This window comes from Pan troglodytes, chromosome 22, assembly GCF_028858775.2.
Source record: "Pan troglodytes isolate AG18354 chromosome 22, NHGRI_mPanTro3-v2.0_pri, whole genome shotgun sequence".
Classification (NCBI taxonomy): domain Eukaryota; kingdom Metazoa; phylum Chordata; class Mammalia; order Primates; family Hominidae; genus Pan; species Pan troglodytes.
In genome coordinates this window covers 43,544,885-43,563,517 of record NC_072420.2, presented here as the reverse complement: position 1 = coordinate 43,563,517, position 18,633 = coordinate 43,544,885, and the positions used below count along the sequence as shown (strand labels likewise).

General features: G+C 47.4%; 1 protein-coding gene across 3 annotated transcripts; it reads right to left on the bottom strand.

Moving 5' to 3' along the window:
• Nucleotides 1–2,064: 2,064 nt before the first annotated feature.
• On the bottom strand, nt 2,065–17,908 carry NDUFV3 (NADH:ubiquinone oxidoreductase subunit V3). Of its 3 annotated transcripts, none has more exons than XM_009434126.5 (4): nt 17,783–17,908; nt 14,236–14,356; nt 6,997–8,091; nt 2,065–2,304 (listed from the first exon to the last, which is right to left on the bottom strand). In XM_009434126.5, the coding sequence occupies exons 1-4, from the start codon at nt 17,828–17,830 to the stop codon at nt 2,147–2,149; spliced, it is 1,422 nt and encodes a 473-aa protein (XP_009432401.4). In that variant the 5' UTR covers nt 17,831–17,908; the 3' UTR covers nt 2,065–2,146. The 3 variants fall into 3 exon arrangements, with proteins under 3 accessions (XP_009432401.4, XP_063659462.1, NP_001065281.1); XM_063803392.1 differs by lacking the exon at nt 17,783–17,908 and adding an exon at nt 17,354–17,554; NM_001071813.1 differs by lacking the exon at nt 6,997–8,091 and having other exon boundaries at nt 2,147–2,304; nt 17,783–17,830.
• Nucleotides 17,909–18,633: the final 725 nt, after the last annotated feature.

Here is an 18,633-nt window from a genome sequence, read left to right as displayed (position 1 = left end):
TGAATAGCTGGGATTACAGGCACGCACCACCACAGTCGGCTAATTTTTGTATTTTTAGTAGACACAGGGTTTCACCATGTTGGCCAGGCTGGTCTCAAACTCCTGACCTCAAGTGATCCATCCGCCTTGGCTTCCCAAAGTGCTGGGATTACAGGCGTAAGCCACCGTGCCCTGGCCCTCACCTACATTGGTTACTTTCTCTAAGTCAGACTGGGAGTCTGTCTCTGCAGAGTGCTGGGGAGTGTGCTCCATGTGATGCACAGGAGCCCCCCACATTGCCCCCAAAGGTGTGACTTAAAGTTATCTATCACAAGGGATGGGAGGTTACTTGGCCAACCCAGAAACCCTAAATAGGTAAAATAGCTCACTGAGTGCCTGTGGCCAGCGGGGAGCAACTTCGTCCCTGCACTGCACGAAACTTCACCTCTTCCTACTCCGTCCCTGCACTGCACAAAACTTCACCTCTTTCTACTCCGTCCCTGCACTGCACGAAACTTCACCTCTTCCTACTCCGTCCCTGTACGCACGAAACTTCATCTCTTCCTACTCCGTCCCTGTACGCACGAAACTTCATCTCTTCCTACTCCGTCCCTGTACTGCACGAAACTTCACCTCTTCCTACTCCGTCCCTGTACGCACGAAACTTCACCTCTTCCTACTCCGTCCCTGTACTGCACGAAACTTCACCTCTTCCGAATCTCACCAATGAAAATGTCCTCAAGTTTATATAAAATATCTAACAGAGGCAAACAAAACAATTCCCTTCCTTTTCTGATGGTAAAATACTGCAATACAATTCGTTTGCAATGCAGTAGTTAAAATTAGTAACATTCCTGTTCCTTTTTGTTGATTGAGTTTCACTCCTGTTGCCGAGGCTGGAGTACAATGGCACGATCTTGCTCACTGCAACCTCCGCCTCCCAGGTTCAAATGATTCTCCTGCCTCAGCTTCCTGAGTAGCTGGGATTACAAGTACCCACTAGCATGCCTGGCTGATTTTTGTATTTTTAGTAGAGATGGGGTTTCACTATGTTGGCCAGGCTGGTCTCAACTCCTGACCTCAGATGCTCCACCCGCCTCGCCCTCCCAAAGCGCTGGGATTACAGGAATTATCCACTGCACCTGGCCAAAACTCCTGTTTCTAATGATCAAAAACCAGGGCTGTAGGATTAGAAGTCACTATTACTGGCTGGGTGCAGTGGCTCACGCCTATAATCCCAGCATTTTGGGAGGCCGAGGCAGGTAGATCATGAGGTCAGGAGTTTAAGACCAGCCTGGCCAAGATGGTGAAACCCCATCTCTACTAAAAATACAAAAAAAATTAGCCAGGCATGGTGGCGCGAGCCTGTAGTACCAGCTACTCAAGAGGCTAAGTAAGGCAGGAGAATCACTTGAACCCAGGAGGCGGAGGTTGCAGTGAGTTGAGATTGTGCCGCTGGACTCCAGCCTGGGCAACAGAGACTCCATCTCGAAAAAAATAAAAGAAGTCACTATTACATTATTGATACTCAGCTGATAATCAGTTTAATGCTAAATTGACTAGGCTGAGCACAGTAGAATCACACCGCTCTAAAGCACTTAAAATTCTCTAATTATATGGATTTGCCCAGTGATTCATAACCTTAAGAGTTTAAGAAAAATTCCTTGCACATAGTAGATATTCCAAAATATATGTTGGATAATCAGTGTTACTGTTGCTAATTCACCACTCACTGTAAAAAGTGTGAAAGTGGCCGGGCGCAGTGGCTCACGCCTGTAATCCCAGCACTTTGGGAGGCGGAGGTGGGCAGACCATCTGAGGTCAGGAGTTCGAGACCAGCCTGGCCAACATGGTGAAACCCTGTCTCTACTAAAAATACAAAAGTTAGCTGGACCTGGTGGTGAGTACCTGTAATCCCACCTACTCGGGAGGCTGAGGTGGGAGAATCACTTGAACCCAGGAGGTGGAAGTTGCAGTGAGCCGAGAATGTGCCACTGCACTCCAGCCTGGGTGACAGAGTGAGACCCTGTCTCAAAAAAAAAAAAAAAAAAAGGTAAAAGTGAAACCGATTATGCACAGTGGGCCTTGTGACTCTTGAGTGGATTTTATTTTTGCACTCCAGGATGCAGTGAAGACGGTGGAAGGTTCATCTTCACACCGAGGGCCCTCAGTGTCGAGGTGACTCCCGGCCTGAGGAGGGCTGAGGCATCCTGAATTTTGAGAGTTCGAGGTTGAGGTCTAAGAAGGTGTACGTGCTGTAGTCATGATGCTGCAGGTTCTTGTAGGTAGTGTTGTCAAACGGCTCGGCAGGCACTGGGGCTGGCTCTGCGGAGGAAACACAATGCCCATGAGACCAACACAAGGACAGCTCTTTATGAATGACTCGGCTCACACACAGGCGCTTACCTACCAAGCATTCTTCATCATCCCTATCTGTGAACAGCTCTTTATGAATGACTTGGCTCACACACAGGCGCTTACCTACCAAGCATTCTTCATTAACCCTATCTGTGAACAGCTCTTTATGAATGACTCAGCTCACACACAGGCGCTTACCTACCAAGCATTTTTCATCAACCCTATCTGTGAACAGCTCTTTATGAATGACTCGGCTCACACACAGGTGCTTATCTACCAAGCATTCTTCATCAACCCTATCTGTGAACAGCTCTTTATGAATGACTCAGCTCACACACAGGCGCTTACCTACCAAGCATTCTTCATCAACCTATCTGTGAACAGTTCTTTATGAATGACTCGGCTCACACACAGGTGCTTACCTACCAAGTATTCTTCATCAACCCTATCTGTGAGGAACAAATTGTCTAATTAAAAAAGAAAAGCCTACAAAAGCCACAGTAAAGAAAAAGAAAGATATTACTTGGAAGTTTATTCTAAAACATACAGCCTTCCAATTTAAGAAATGGAATAGTTATTACAATGTGTTTTTTTTTTTGAGATGGAGTCTCGCTCTGTTGCCTAGGCTGGAGTGCAGTGGTGCGATCTCAGCTCACTGCAAACGTCCACCTCCCAGGTTCAAGTGATTCTCCTGCCTCAGTCTCCCAAGTAGCTGGGATTACAGGCGTCTGCCACCATGCCTGGCTAATTTTTGTATTTTTAGTAGAGACGGGGTTTCACCATGTTGGCCAGGGTGGTTTCGATTTCCTGACCTCAAGTGATCTGCCCGCCTCGACCTCCCAAAGTGCTGGGATTACAGGTGTGAGCCACCATGCCAGGCCATACAACGTGTCTTAACATCTTAGTTTGTATACTTCTAGGCTTCTCAAAAGTTTGAAAATGCCTAGAACAATTATAGCAGGACTTTCAGGTAACTTAGAGATGCATGATAAAATCTACCTCTATTAGAAATCTGGGCTGGGCATGGTGGCTCACGCCCATAATCCCAGCACTTTGGGAGGCCGAGGTGGGAGGATTGCTTGAGCTCAGGAGTTCTAGATCATTCTGGGCAAAATAGTGAGACTCTGTCTGTACAAAGAATAAAAAATTAGCAGGGGCCAGTAGCAGTGGCTCACACCTGTAATCCCAGCACTTTGAGAGGCTGAGGCGGGCAGATTGCTTGAGGCCAGGAGTTTGAGAGCAGCCTGGCCAACAAGGTGAGACCCTGTCTCCACTAAAGTTACAAAAGTTAGCAGGTGTGGTGGCATACTCCTGTAATCCCAGCTATGTCGGGAGGCTGAGGCACAAGAATTGCTTGAACCCAGGAGGCAGAGATTGCAATGACCTGAGACTGCATCACTGCACTCCAGCCTGGTGACAAAGTGAGACTCTGTCTCAAAAAAAAAAAAAAAAAAAAAAAAAAAAATTAGCAGGGCATGGTGGCACACCTGTAGTCTCCAGCTACTCAGGAGGCTGAGGTGGGAGGATCGCTTGAGACTGGGAGGGGGAGGTTGCAGTGAGCTGAGATCACATCACTGCACTCCAGCCTGTGGGACAGAGCAAGTCTGTCAAATAAAAAATTTTTTTGAAAAGCTTAAACTAAAGGAGCCTTCTGAATCTCTGATAGAAGAAAATTAGATAAATTCTAATAACAACAACACAGCATTTAAACATTTGGTAATTCGAAACTACAAGTAGGGGTTGAGGCAAAAGAAGTACTGGTCTCCTGCAGCAGGACACACAATATAACATAATGGCAAAATCAAAACCAGCACGGGAACACAGGCTGATATTTGGGTTAAGATTTGTACTGACTCAATTTCTGTAAATCAGGTCATTAGGTCTGTCTTAACTTCCATTCATGCTCCACAAAAAAATAACCTAAATACATTTATTTTCTCACTATTTCAATTAATATCAAAAGCTCTGTTTTTCATTTTTAAGTTATGTTAAGCAAAAACGATGTCTTATTTAAAGAGCTGGCATCCTTCCGATCTCCACAAGGTGAGTATCTTCGGTGTGGTGTAGGGACACCTTCAAAGCAGAACGTACTATTTTAGTTACTATAGGGAGGGCGATAACTGACCAAGATGTGGGTTACAAAACTCTGATCTAAAACCACTCTACCTGGAAGGCCAGTACTGGGGCACGGACTGCCTAGTGAGACCGCGGCCCCACACAGACACGGCTCTGCAAGGTGGGCTCTGCGCATGCGCACTGAAGATAGTTAAGAAACAACACACCCGTGAAACATTAGAACTTTCTCTTCAGAAAGGTTTGCAGTCTGAAAACTCCCAATTCTGTTTTTATCCTGCGAGTTGTGTTATTCGTCTCCATTTTAGAGCAGGAGTGAAAGCAGCAGCATCAGGAAATGCAGTTCCTGAGGGCTGGGAAGTCTGGCAAGCACCAGCACTTGGCGTACTGATCAAAGAGCAGACGGAGAGGGGGGAAAACACATAGATCCTGTCGCATAATGAACCAAGAACAAGAAGGCATCACGTAAGGCACATAAGGCAAGGGGTGGCGGTACAGAGGATGGAGAGCAGACACAGGACGGAGCCGCGCTTGTTAGGGATCATGCACTTTAGAGAAGTCTTCAAGAAGAGCCATGGATTCTAAAACGGAAGCTTGCCTTTTCACGTTTGCCACGACCCACCTAAAGCACATTGCATCTTATCAAGTTTAGTGCTCAAGAAAATGGTAACACAGCTGGGCGCAGTGGCTCACGCCTGAAATCCCAGCACTTTGGGAGGCAGAGGCAGGTGGATCACCTGCGATAAGGAGTTCGAGACCAACCTGACCAACATGGCAAAACCCTGTCTCTACTAAAAATACAATAATTAGCCAGGCGTGGTGGGAGGCACCTGTAGTGGCACCTACTCAGGAGGCTGAGGCAGGAGAATCGTTTGTACGTGGAAGGTGGAGCTGGCAGTGAGCCAAGATTGCGCCACTGTACTGCAGCCTGGGTGACAGAGTGAGATTCCATCTCCAAAAAAAAAAAAAAAAAAAAAAAAATGGTAACATAATAGGAATAAATACTGTTGCCCTTTAAAAGCCTTCACACGCTAGGCACGGTGGCTCATGCCTGTAATCCCAGCACTTTGGGAGGCCGAGGCAGGTGGATCACCTGAGGTCAGGAGTTCGAGACCAGCCTGGCCAATATGGTAAAACCCTGTCTCTACTAAAAATACAAAAATTAGCCGGGGGTGGTGCCACACGCCTGTAATCCCAGCTACTCTGGAGTCTGAGGCTGGAGAATCACTTGAACCCAGGAGACGGAGGTTACAGTGAGCCAAGATTGTGCCATTGTACTCCAGCCTGGGCAACAAGAGCAAAACCCATGTCAAAAACGAACGAACAAACAAACAAACAAACAAAAAACAAAAACCCTTCATAAAATGTCTTCTAGAAGAGTAAAGCAGCCCATATGTGTTTTCAGTTAACCGGAGAAGGAAATGCTGTCCAGGGGAAAGGATGCGTATGCAGCGGCTGCCCTGTACAACACCTACTGCTTTAATTCCTGAACTGTGAATCTGCCCTGTGCACAGGATGCTGAAAGTAATCATCTAGTTTACCCAAAGACTCTCACGCCAAGTGACTAGCTACTGCTCTTCACCTATGCAAGTTAAAGCGGAGGCTCCCCTTTTCACTTAGCGAGATGCCCCATAAGGTCATCAATGAACACTTGGACACCTTCAAAAGTCAGTGGTGACAATGTTAAGCTGCCAGTTTTCAAAAATTATACTGGTTAAGAAATAGTCAAGAGTGCCAAGGACATACTCTTTAAGATGAAGGTTGGGGGCCGGGCGCGGTGGCTCAGGCCTGTAATCCCAGCACTTTGGGAGGCCGAGGCAGGCTGATCATGATGTCAGGAGATTGAGACCATCCTGGCCAACATGGTGAAACCCCGTCTCTACTAAAAATACAAAAATTAGCTGGGCATGGTGGTGGGGGACTGTAATCCCAGCTACTCAGGAGGCTGAGGCAGGAGAATGGCTTGAACCTGGGAGGCAGAGGTTGCAGTGAGCCAAGATTGCACCATTGCACTCCAGCCTGGAGATGGAGCAAGACTCCATCTCAAAAAAAAAAAAAAAAAAAGATGAAGGTTAAGCAGGGTGGGGTTGCTCACGCCTGTAATCCCAGCACTTTGGGAGGCCGAGGCGGGTGGATTGCCTGAGGTCAGGAGTTCGAGACCAGCCTGGCCAACACGGTGAAAACCCATCTCTACTAAAAATACAAAAAAATTAGCCGGGTGTGGTGGCCTGCGCCTGTAATCTCAGCTACTTGGGAGGCTGAGGCAGGGGAATTGCTTGAGATGGAAGTTGTAGTGAGCAGAGATCGCGCCACTGCACTCTAGCCTGGGCAACAGAGCAAGACTCCATCTTTAAAAAAAAAAAAAAAAAAAAAAAGAACGTTAAATATTTTAGGGATTCTGAATATAAAGATGTGGATTGTCCATAATTAAGACATACTTTCTGCCTGGCTAAGACAGCGTTACAGGCCATATTTCTAGTACAGAATTTGACTAATTGTAACACTGCTCTACAAGCATATGTAAATTAGTTCTTTTGCCTCACTACCCTAAAAAGGGTGCACTTGGGAGCGCGAGTCAAGGTATACCCTGTGTGCCGCCTCGGTCGTCCCCTGGCGCGGCTGCATCTTCCATGGCCTCGCCCTCGGCCTCAAGCTTCGGCGCTGCTGTCTTTTCATGGAAACCATGGTTATTCTCAACAGGAACTGTCTCCAAATTGCTTGGTGGTATCTGATCTTCCACGATTGCCTCTCCACCCTTCAGGTGCCCTTCTATTCCCTGCGTCCCTGAGGTTTCCTTTCTGGGCAGGGGAGGGGCTGCCTTGCGCTGGGGCTCTGGCACGGGTTTTTCCAGATGCCCCTCTGCCGCCCCAGGAGGACTGGTTTGCAGCTGCCCCTCTGCTCTGGCCTCTTCTGCCAACACAGCAGGCGCTGGGCTGCCCTTCGGTGGCGCAGACAACCCTGATTTTGTGTGGACAGGTAAGGGTCCTTTAACTTCAAATGGCTTTTGGCTTTCTTTATCTATTTCATTTAATCTAAATGTTTTCTGCAATTGTTTTTCCTTTAAACTTTGCTTCAAAAACTCTTCATCTACTTGAGATCTGGGCATTGTGGTTTTTGGTCTCGCATTTTCCCTGCCTTCTGATGGCTTAGCAGGGGACCCTTTCTTCTTTGGCTGGTGGGGCTTCTCTGGATCAGTGATGTCCACATGCGGCTTCTGCAGCAAGGTTTTCTCTTTTGCTGATACTGTAACTCGGGGGGCTCTGTTTTCAAAGGAATGAGAGGCCTCTGGTTTTCGAAGCCCCCCTCTGCCTTTGCTCACCACTCGAGGAGTGACCTCTGAAACATCAGCCTCATCATCAGATTCAGAATCAGAGGAGCTGGACGAGGATGAAGACGAAGGCGACGTCACTTTCCGACCCACCTGACGAGCTTCTGAATCAGAGCCCTGTTTTCTGAATGGAGACAGAACTTTCTGTGGAAACTCTACCAAAGTCTTTCTTGACAAAAATTTCGGAACCCCTTCATCTGTGAATAGCACGCTGCCACTGGGACTGGGACTAGCTACCTTCCTGCCCTTATTCACAGCTGGCGGGTAAGAACTGGGTGAAGATAAGTTTTTAGACAATTCAGCTGCTGTCTGGGTGGCTAGGAGCTTGCCCCTCTCCTTTGGTTCCACTACATCTAGGAAACGGCATAAAGAGGAATGTTATTTAACAAAACAACTTAAAACTCAGTCAAAATTACAGACATTTCATGACACATTACTTATTACTGACGGTATCTTCAATGCAATCATCCTAAGACAGGTCCCATAGAAACCCACCAAGCAACCAACTGAGGACGGAAAATGTTCAGAAAATCATCTGCTTTAGTACTGAACGTGAACAAACTTTTTTCCTTGACATTATTCCCTAAACAATACAACAACTATTTACATGGCATTTACATTGTATGAGGTATTGTAAGTAATCTAGAGATGATTTAAAGTATACAGGAGGATGTACTTAGATGATATGCAAATACTGCATCACTGTATATCAGAGACTTGAGCATCTGCACATTTTGGAATCCTGGTGGGAGGGGTGGCCTAGAACCAATTCCCCTCAGATACTGAAGGATGACTGTATAATAAAACACAAAACTACCGACCTAAGACTAGCTGTGTAGGCCTATCTCACAGCCTGAGATGGGGACTTTCAGAGACTGTTTCTCTTCTCTCAGAGACCATAACAAACTATGTAAAATAAAGGTTTACAAATACTATACTAGTAATTAGTGAAAGCAGGAATTCGCCTTGTTGCTTCCCTATCACCTCTCAAAATAGAACTCAAATTTCCTGAATCTCTTTTCTGCTTAGTTGAAAAGTGAGGGCATGGCCTTCAAGTTTTTAGTGATCCCCCTATCAAAAGTAAAAAGGGTTAGGGTGTGAAACATAGATTAGCAACCTTAAAATACTTCCACATCTTGTCAAAATATCACAAAACTAACTTTGGAAACAAGGCACATTCAGAAACAGAGGTGCATTTAAACATTACATTAGAGAATAAAGTTACTCAAATTTTATATGGTAATGGAAACCTCTACAGGTGTTTCACTATAAAAAGTTTTTTTTTATTTTTACTTATTTTATTTATTTATCTAATTCTTCTTTTGAAATGGAGTTTCACTCTTGTTGCCCAGGCTGGAGTGCAATGGCACGATCTCGAGTCACCGCAACCTCTGCCTCCCAGGTTCAAGCAATTCTGCTGCCTCAGCCTCCTGAGTAGCTGGGATTACAGGCATGTGCCACCACACCCAGCTAATTTTGTATTTTTAGTAGAGACGGGGTTTCTCCATGTTGGTCAGGCTGGTCTCAAAGTCCCGACCTCAAGTGATCTGCCCGCCTTGGCCTCCCAAAGTGCTGGGATTACAGGCATGAGCCACCGCGCCCGGCATTTTATTTTTAAATAAACACATGAGAATCAAGAATTTTCAGAAGGAAGACAGCACAGTGATTAAAATATAAACTGCACTGCCAGAATGCCTGGGTTCAAATCCAGGCTTCTCCGCTGACACCTGTGTGGACACTGCATGACTCAGGCAGCTCAGTCCCTCCAGACCTCAACTTCCTTGTCTATGACATGGGGATAACAGCAGCATCTACTCCCTGGGTTGTTGAGGACTGGGGAAGATGAGATATGGGAAAAGTGCTTAGAACAGTGCCTGGCACTGCTTGTTATAATTTGATACGTAAAATTTCGTTTTCTTTTTTTCTTTTTTTTTGAGATGGAGTCTAGCTCAGTCACCCAGGCTGGAGTGCAGTGGTGCAAATCTCGGCTCAGTGAAACCTCCGCCTCCTGGGCTCAAGTGATCTTCCTGCCTCAGCCTCCCGAGTAGCTGGTACTACAGTTGTGTGCCACCACGCCTGGGTAATTTTTTTTTGAGATGGAGTTTCACTCTTTTGGGTCAGGCTAGAGTGCAATGGCGTGATCTTGGCTCACTGCAACCTCCACCTCCTGGGTTCAAGTGATTCTCCTGCCTCAGCCTCCCGAGTAGCTGGGACTACAAGCATGCACCACCACGCCCGGCTAATTTTTTTTTGTATTTTTAGTAGATACAGGCTTTCACAATGTTGGTCAGGCTGGTCTCGAACTCCTGACCTCAGGTGATCCACCCGCCTCAGCCTCCCAAAGTGCTGGGATTACAGACATGAGCCACTGTGCCTATTTTTTTACTGAGCCACTATTTACACTGTGTGTAAATAGAAATTACGTGAAATTTCTATTTCCAGATATTCCTTACTTTTAAAACTGAAACAAGGACTTCAAATGGATAATTAACTGTGGCTTCTGGACATACTCTTGAAAAAGCTACACAGAAATTACTCAGTCAACAATTTATTACTGACTGTTGCAAAATTAGGCCTGGGTACTGGATTCAAGGAAAGCAGCAAGCTAGAGAGCCCAGCGGTTCCCCAAGGTGCACCTCCAAGAACACCCAGCCCCTGACATCTGTGCCAGCAGCCTTCCTCAGGGAGAATGCATGTGCTGGGGAAAGCTGGACTCCTCTGATGAAATAAGGCACAGCATGTCCCATCGCGCCAGGGTCTTGTCCTGTGGCAGACACTCTGACTAGAGATGTGACTCCAAGGATGAGAGCTTTGGGTACCTCACTTGCATGCAGGAAACTTCTGTTAGAGCTTCCAAAGCCACTTCTGGCTGAGAAAGGTTTGATCTGGCAATGTGCCATGGAGGGTGAAAAGTTCCTCTGTATCTTACACTTACCAACTACCAACACTTCAGGGGAAAATATGGGCCTGCACGTGTCCATTTACAAGCATTATTTATTTTTCTTTGTACAGGGATTTCTTGTTTGTTTGTTTTGAGATGGAGTGTCGCTGTGACACCCAAGAAGCAGTGCAATGGCACAATCTCAGCTCATTGCAACCTCTGCCTCCTGGGTCCAAGCGATTCTCCTGCCTCAGCCTCCTGAGCGGCTGGGATTACAGGCGTCCGCCACCATGCCCAGCTTTTGTATTTTTAGTAGAGACGGGGGTTTCACCATATTGGCCAGGCTGTTCTCAAACTCCTGACCTCAAGTGATCGGCCCGCCTTGGCCTGCAAAAGTGCTGGGATTACAGGTGTGAGCCACCACACCCAGACTCAGTATTTATTTTTGTCGAGACAGGGTCTCACTCTATCACCCAGGATGGAGTGCAGCAGTGGTGCAATCATAATTCACTACAACCTCGACCTCCTGGGCTCAAATGATCCTCTCGCCTCAGCCTCCTGAGTAACTAGGACCACAGGTGCACGCTACCATACCCAGCTACTTTTTAAAGTTTTTTCTAGAGATGGGTTTTCACTATGTTGCTCAGGCTTGTCTCAAACTGCTGAACTCAACTGATCCTCCCGCCTCAGCTTCCCAAAGTTCTGGGATTATAGGCGTGAACCCCCACGCCCAGCCTGTACAGGAATTCTTTTAAAAATTATGAGATACATGGCCAGGTGCGGTGGCTCATGCCTGTAATCCCAGCAACTTTGGGAGGTTGAGGCAGGAGGATCATCTGAGGTCGGGAGTTCAAAACCAGCCTGGCCAACATGGAGAAACCCTGTCTCTACTAAAAATACAAAAAATTGGCTGGGTGCAGTGGCTCACGCCTGTAATCCCAGCACTTTGGGAGGCCAAGGCGGACGGATCACGAGGTCAAGAGATGGAGACCAACCTGGCCAACATGGTGAAACCCCGTCTCTACTAAAAACAGAAAAATCTGCCGGGTTTGGTGGCGGGCACCTGTAGTCCCAGCTATTCGGGAGGATGGGGCAGGAGAATGGCTTGAACCCAGGAGGCGGAGGTTGCAGTGAGCCGAGATCATGCCACTGCACTCTAGCCTGGCGACAGAGTGAGACTTTATTGCAAAAAAAAACAAAATAACAAAAAAACAAAAAATTAGCCAGGCGTGGTGGCGAATGCCTGTAATCCCAGTTACTTGGGAGGCTGAGGCAGGAGAATTGCCTGAATCAGGGAGGCGGAGGTTGCGGTGAGCCGAGATCACGCCATTGCACTCCAGCCTGGGCATAAAGAGCAAAACATCGTCTCAAAAAAAAAAAAAAAAAAAAATTACAAGATACAACTGTTCTGTGTATTGATGAGCTTAGTTCTGAAAACTGTCCTCCCATCTGAAAGCTCTCTGCAGTGTGTGCAGTAGCTATGTGTATCCCACTGCAGCCAGTCTCACAACCACCCAGCAAGGCTGGCATGATCATCCTGCTTAAGCACAAAGGAACCGAGGCTCAGAGGCCTGCAGGGCCCGTCAAGGCCAGAGGCAGGAGCTCCATGAGAGCCCAAGGCCCACTCCCAGGTCAGTGTTCCCCTCCCCAAACCACACCCCAGATGGCCACAGAATGAAGCACTCCGTTTCCACTCACACACAGACGCATGTATCTAAAAAGGGGGCTCTTTGGCTCTGCCATGATATTTTAAAATCCATTTAATCCAAATTCATAAGTCTATGATGTAGGATTGCAGACACAGACTAAAATTCACCAAAGGAGAGGATAATGTTAGCAATGAAATTCAACTAATTGTTCATCAGTAAACATTTAGAGAATGTCAAAAACATGCCAGGTAGGCTGGACACAGTGGCTCACACCTGTAATCCCAATACTACGGGAGTTTGAGGCAGGGAGATTGCTTGAGCCCAGGAATTCAAGACCAGTCTAGGCAATACAGTGAGACTTCGTCTGTATGGAAAATGAAAATATTAGCCAGGGTGTGATGGTGTGCGCCTGCAGTCCCGGCTACTCCAGAGGCTGAGGTGGGAGGATCACTTGAGCTTGGAAGGTCGAGGCTGCAGTGACCTATGCTTGTGCCACTGTACTCCAGCCTGGGTGACACAGCAAGGCTCTATTTCAAAAAATAAACAACAACATCAACAAAACATGCCAGGGATATGCCAGGAGTGGTGGTATGTGCCTGTAGTCTCAGCTACTCAGGAGGCTGAGGTGGGAGGATTGCTTGAGCTCAGGAGTTTGAGGCTGTAGTGAGCTATGATTGTGCCACTGCACTCCAGCCTGGGAGAGAGAGCCAGAGCCCCTCTCTTAAAACAAATAACATAAAAGGAAGAAGAGAAAAAAACAATGATTGAAAAACGAGGCAGGAGTCATAGCACAAAACTAAATAACATTCCCGTGGAATCCAAGCCTCAAGTCCACACACTGTGAGAGGCAGTCAGGGGCTGGCACTCTTTGTATAAATACAAATATTTTAAAAGTTACCAGTGTTCTGTGCACAGACCAAGGAGGAAGAAAACAAAAGAATCTAAATACTTTCAAACATTAAAACTGAGGAAATAGTATATTGATGAAAATAAAACCAAACTCAATTACTATTCTACAACCCCATATAATGATTAAAGATTTAGGGCCGGGCGCGGTGGCTCACGCCTGTAATTCCAGCACTCTGGGAAGCCAAAGCGGGCGGATCACAAGGTCAGGAGATCAAGACCATCCTGGCTAACATGGTGAAACCCCAGCTCTACTAAAAATGTAAAAAATTAGCTGGGCATGGTGGTGGGCGCCTGTAGTCCCAGCTACTCAGGAGGCTGAGGCAGGAGAATGGCGTGAACCCAGGAGGCGGAGGTTGCAGTGAGCCGAGATTGCGCCATTGCACTCCAGCCGGGGCGACAGAGCAGGACTCCATCTCAAAAAAAAAAAAAAAAAAAAAAGAATTAAAGATTTAGGCCGGGCGCAGTGGCTCACGCCTGTAATCCCAACACTTTGGGAGGCCGAGGCGGGTGGATAACAAGGTCAGGAGATTGAGACCATCCTGGCTAACATTGTGAAACTCTGTCTCTACTAAAAATACAAAAAATTAGCCAGATGTGGTGGCACGTGCCTGTAGTCCCAGCTAGTCCTGGACTGGGATTAAGCAATGCCTGGAAAACCACAGATGGGTCTCAAAGAGACTGAAACAAAACAAAACAAAACAACTCAGCATCAGAGGATGGAAAGTAAGGTGGCTTTCTGGCAAGCTCACTGTGCCGGGGCCATCTAAATGCCACAGAGCCTTTATCAAGGCATCACTCACTTCAGGTTGGGGTTTGGCATTTAGAAAATACAGGAAAAACCATTTCAGGGCTAAATATTGAGTCAAAGACTACGACATGACTGAAATGTTTGGTCTAAAATCTGTTATAGATCTTGTGTCTTGTATAATCTGGACACTGCTGAAAAAGAAGAAGCATAAATTACGTAGCTAGTAAAACTCATTGTTGTGCTTTGAAGGCTGACTAATCTATTTTCTTTTTGCATTCTCTTTCCCTTATGACTACCAGCAAAATCTTACTTTTTGGTGGACTTTGCTTCTTGGAATTCTGTGGCTGACCCTTTTCACTCTTCCCTGATTCCGCAGACAAAGAAACCGTAGAAGCAAGTCCTCGAAACACCTGGGCTTCCTGGAGCATAGTCTGACAAAAGAATTAATGAATATGGATGTTTAGAGTAATGCCGTTATAATAGCTAGTACTATATATGAATATATATATATATATTTTTTGAGTCAGGGGTCTCTCTCAGTCGTCCGGGCTGGAGTGCAGTGGCACAATCATGGCTCACTGCAGCCTTCAACTCCTGGGTCCAAGCGATACTCTGACATAGCTAGGACTACAGGCACATACTACCATGCCTGGCTAATATTTTTTATTTTTTATAGAGATGAGATCTGGCTATGTGGCCCAGGTTGGTCTCAAACTCCTGGCCTCAAGAGATCCTGAAGCCCCGGCCTCCTGAAGTGCTGGGATTGGTCAGGTGCGGTGGCTTACGCCTATAATCCCAGCACTTTGGGAGGCTGAGGTGGGCGGATCACTTGAGGTCAGGAGTTCTGAGACCAGCCTGGCCAACCCCGTCTCTACTAAAAATACAAAAAAAAGGCTGGGCGCGGTGCGACTGTAATCCTAGCACTTTGGGAGGCCGAGGCGTGTGGATCATGAGGTCAGGAGATCGAGACTATCCTGGCTAACACGGTGAAACCCCCTCTCTACTAAAAATACAAAAAATTAGCCAGGCATGGTGGCGGGTGCCTGTAGTCCCAGCTACTTGGGAGGCTGAGGCAGGAGAATGGCGTGAACCCAGGAGGTGAAGCTTGCAGTGAGCCAAGATCGTGCCACTGCACTCTAGCCTGAGCGACAGAGCAAGACTCTGTCTCAAAAAAAAAAAAAAAAATTTAGCCAGGCACAGTGGTGCATGCCTGTAGTTCCAGGTACTGCAGAGGCTGAGGCAGGAGAATTGCTTAGACTCAGGAGGTGGAGGTTGCAGTGAGCTGAGATCGCGCCACTGCACTCCAGCCTGGGCAACAGAGTGAGACTGTCTCAGAAAAAAAAAAAAAAACAACCAAAGTGCTGGGATTGTGTGCATGTAGGTACCATGCATATGAATATTACATATTACCACTACATGTAAGTGCAAAACATTCACATGGTATATACTTCTAATGGTTATTACAGTTTTCATAATGTATGTATATTATGGACATTTTTTAAAATACAAAAAGGCTGCAAGAAGAAAACACCCGAGTTCAAGGACAATCACTATTAATATTTGGTTTAATAAAACTTCAACCAGACGTTCTCCAGTGTATTTTTTTTTGTCGTCTCCAATTATTTATTAACCTACAAAATACTACGTTTCTTCTTTTTTCTTTCTTTTTTTTTTTTTTGGAGACAGGGTCTCACTCTGACTCCCAGGCTGGAGTGCAGTGGCTCAATCTTGGCTCACTGCAACCTCCGCCTCCTGGGTTCCAGCGATTCTCTTGCCTCAGCCTCCCAAGTAGCTGGAATTACAGGTGTGCACCACCACACCTGGCTAATGTTTTTGTATTTTGTTTTTTGAGACGGAGTCTTGCTCTGTCACCCTGGCTGGAGCACGGTGGCGCAACCTCGGCTCACTACAATCTCCGCCTCGTGGGTTCAAGCGATTCTCCTGTCTCAGCCACCCAAGTAGCTGGGATTACAGGCACGCACCACCATGCCTGGACAAGTTTTTGTATTTAGTAGAGACGGGGTTTCACCATGTTGATCAGGTTGGTCTCGAATCCTGGCCTCAGGTGATCCACCCACCTCGGCTTCTCAAAGTACTGGGATTACAGGTGTGAGCTACCGCGCCTGGCTCTTTTTGTATTTTTAGTAGAGACGGGGTTTCACCATGTTGGTCTCGAATGCCTGACCTCAAATGATCCGCCTGTCTTGGCCTCCCAAAGTGCTGGGATTACAGGCGTGAGCCATCTGCCAGGCCCTATGTTTCTTTCTGTAAAATGTTTTCTTATCCTTAGAAAATAGAGTAGAAGAAATACTATCTGGCCACTAAAATGATGTAGGTATATAAAAACTGCTTCAAAAGTGTCTATAATATAAATGTGATATTTTATATTATGCCAACTCACTCAGCATATACTCACTAAGGCCTATTAAGTGCTAGACAGTACAATGTTCTAGATGCTGGATACGGAACAGAGGTGCCTGTATGTGCACATATAAACATGAAAACGTGTATGTTCATGATTGTAAGCATGAGTACATGTGCTTATGTGAACATATAAAAGTTGATAGAAATCGTTAGGAACTAGATGCTTGAAGGAGTAATGGTAGACTGTCAATGAATTTCCCTATCTGTACTTTTAAATTATTCTGCAGGCTGAGGCACGAGAGTCGCTTAATCCCAGGGGGCAGAAGTTGCAGGGAGTTGAGATGGTGCCATTGCACTCCAGCCTGGGCCTGGGCGACAGAGTGAGGCTCTGTCTCAAAAAAATATATATATATAAAATATATATTATATATTATATATAAATATATATAATATATAAATATATAAATATATAATATATTTATATATAATATATAAATATATAATACATATTTATATATTATATATTACATATAATATATATTATATGTAATATATAATATATAATATATATTTATATATATATACACACACACATATATATTCTGCAGGGAATAGTTACTGCTTTTGTAATAACAGCCATTTTAAAATTTGTAAGAGAGTGAAGTGGCCTTAGCCTTATTTTATTTATTTATTTATTCTGTCCCCCAGGCTGGAGTGCAGTGGTATGATCTCGGCTCACTGCAACCTCCGCGTCCCGGGTTCATGGGATCCTCCCACCTCAGCCTCCCGAGTAGCTGGGATTACAGGAATGCACCACCACGCCAGACTAATTTTTTGTATTTTTTAGAGACAGGGTTTCGACATGTTGGCCAGGCTAGTCTCGAACTCCTGAACTCAAGCGATCCGCCTGGCTCGGCCTTCCAAAGTACTGGGATTACAGGCAAAATCCCAAAGTGCCCGCGCCCGGCCTTGGCCTTAGCTTTTTATTTGCAGAAAAGAAAGCCCTTCTTCCCCTTTTCACACGTCAGGTCATGTCAGCTGGCTTCTCAACGGCTGTAAGTTACCAAGTTAACCAGGTCCCTGAAAGTTCCCTCATTTCCTCTCTTGGCTAAATGGAGAAGTCACTGTCCTTCAGAGAAGCCGTGCGGGAGCCGCACAGCGGCTGACCCCAGCGGCGCGGCAGCATCACCTGGGAACGTCCACCCGTGTCTGCCGCCAGGAGCGCCCGTCGGCACGGGGCACGCCAGCCTCGGCCTGGGCCTCGGGCAGCGGCGGCGGCGGACCGGCTCGGGGGAACCGCGGGACGCTCGCTGGCCACACCCGGCCTGGCCCCGTGGCCGTCAGTCCTGGGCCCAGGGAGCGGGGTCAGCGGCCCAACTAGGACGGCTAGAGGTCGCGGACAGGCCCGGACCTGACCAGCACCGCGCCCCCTCACCCCATCCCCTACGTAGGCTCCGGGCCGCGCAGCCAGCCCAGGCCGGCTCCTCCTTTACCTTCAGCGCCCCGGCTCGTCCTTGCCGCAGCAAACACGGGGCAGCCATGGCGGTGACAGCGGGTGCACCAGGCAGGGCCACGGCAGCTGCGCGCGCACCCGCGCCTGAACACCCGCCCCTTGGACCGAGTGCGCCAATTACAGGCGAGCTGGGGGCGGAGCAGAGGCCGTGGGTCTGCGCGCGCATCCCCAGTAGGGCTAAGTGCTTCCCTTGGGGCCACGCCCCGGATCAGGACCACCAATCACAGGCAGCAGCGTGAAGGGCCCGTCACCGGCTGGTGCCGATCCCTGTGCCCTGCGGGCGCCTGGGCGCTGTGGCGGGGGCGCGGCGGAGACCTGCGGGGGCTGCTGGGCACCCGTCTCAGGCGTCTGCGCTGGGCCGGCCTGAATGTCCACCCGAACGCTTCGCACTTCTTTGCCCTTGTCCTCGCAGCCTTAAATCTGCGACCTTCCCTGGGGGCACAGTCTGGTCCTACTTGATTGATAGTTCTGTGTTTTGAGAGGTTTAAAGCTCTTCGGCTCGCGACCTCGGCGCCCACACCACGCGCCCAGCTCCCTCACCCTCTGTCGGCAACGCGGCCACCACTGCTCACTGCCCCTCCTGCATGGCCCCTGCCAACGCTAATACCAGAGTTAGGCCGATTGGAAATGGAAGCTTTGTTTCACCTGTTTATTTAGCAAAGAGTTCGCCCCCAACGTTAGTCGTAATTGTGGAGTCGGTGTAATTAGTTATTAGCTTCTTTCTCTGCCTCTTGAGTTCTCTGCCTTCCGCCGCGTGCCCAGAGCCCCATTCGCATTTCATCGGAGATGGACGTGCCCACACCTTCAGCTTCCACAGGGGAAGAGGCCCTG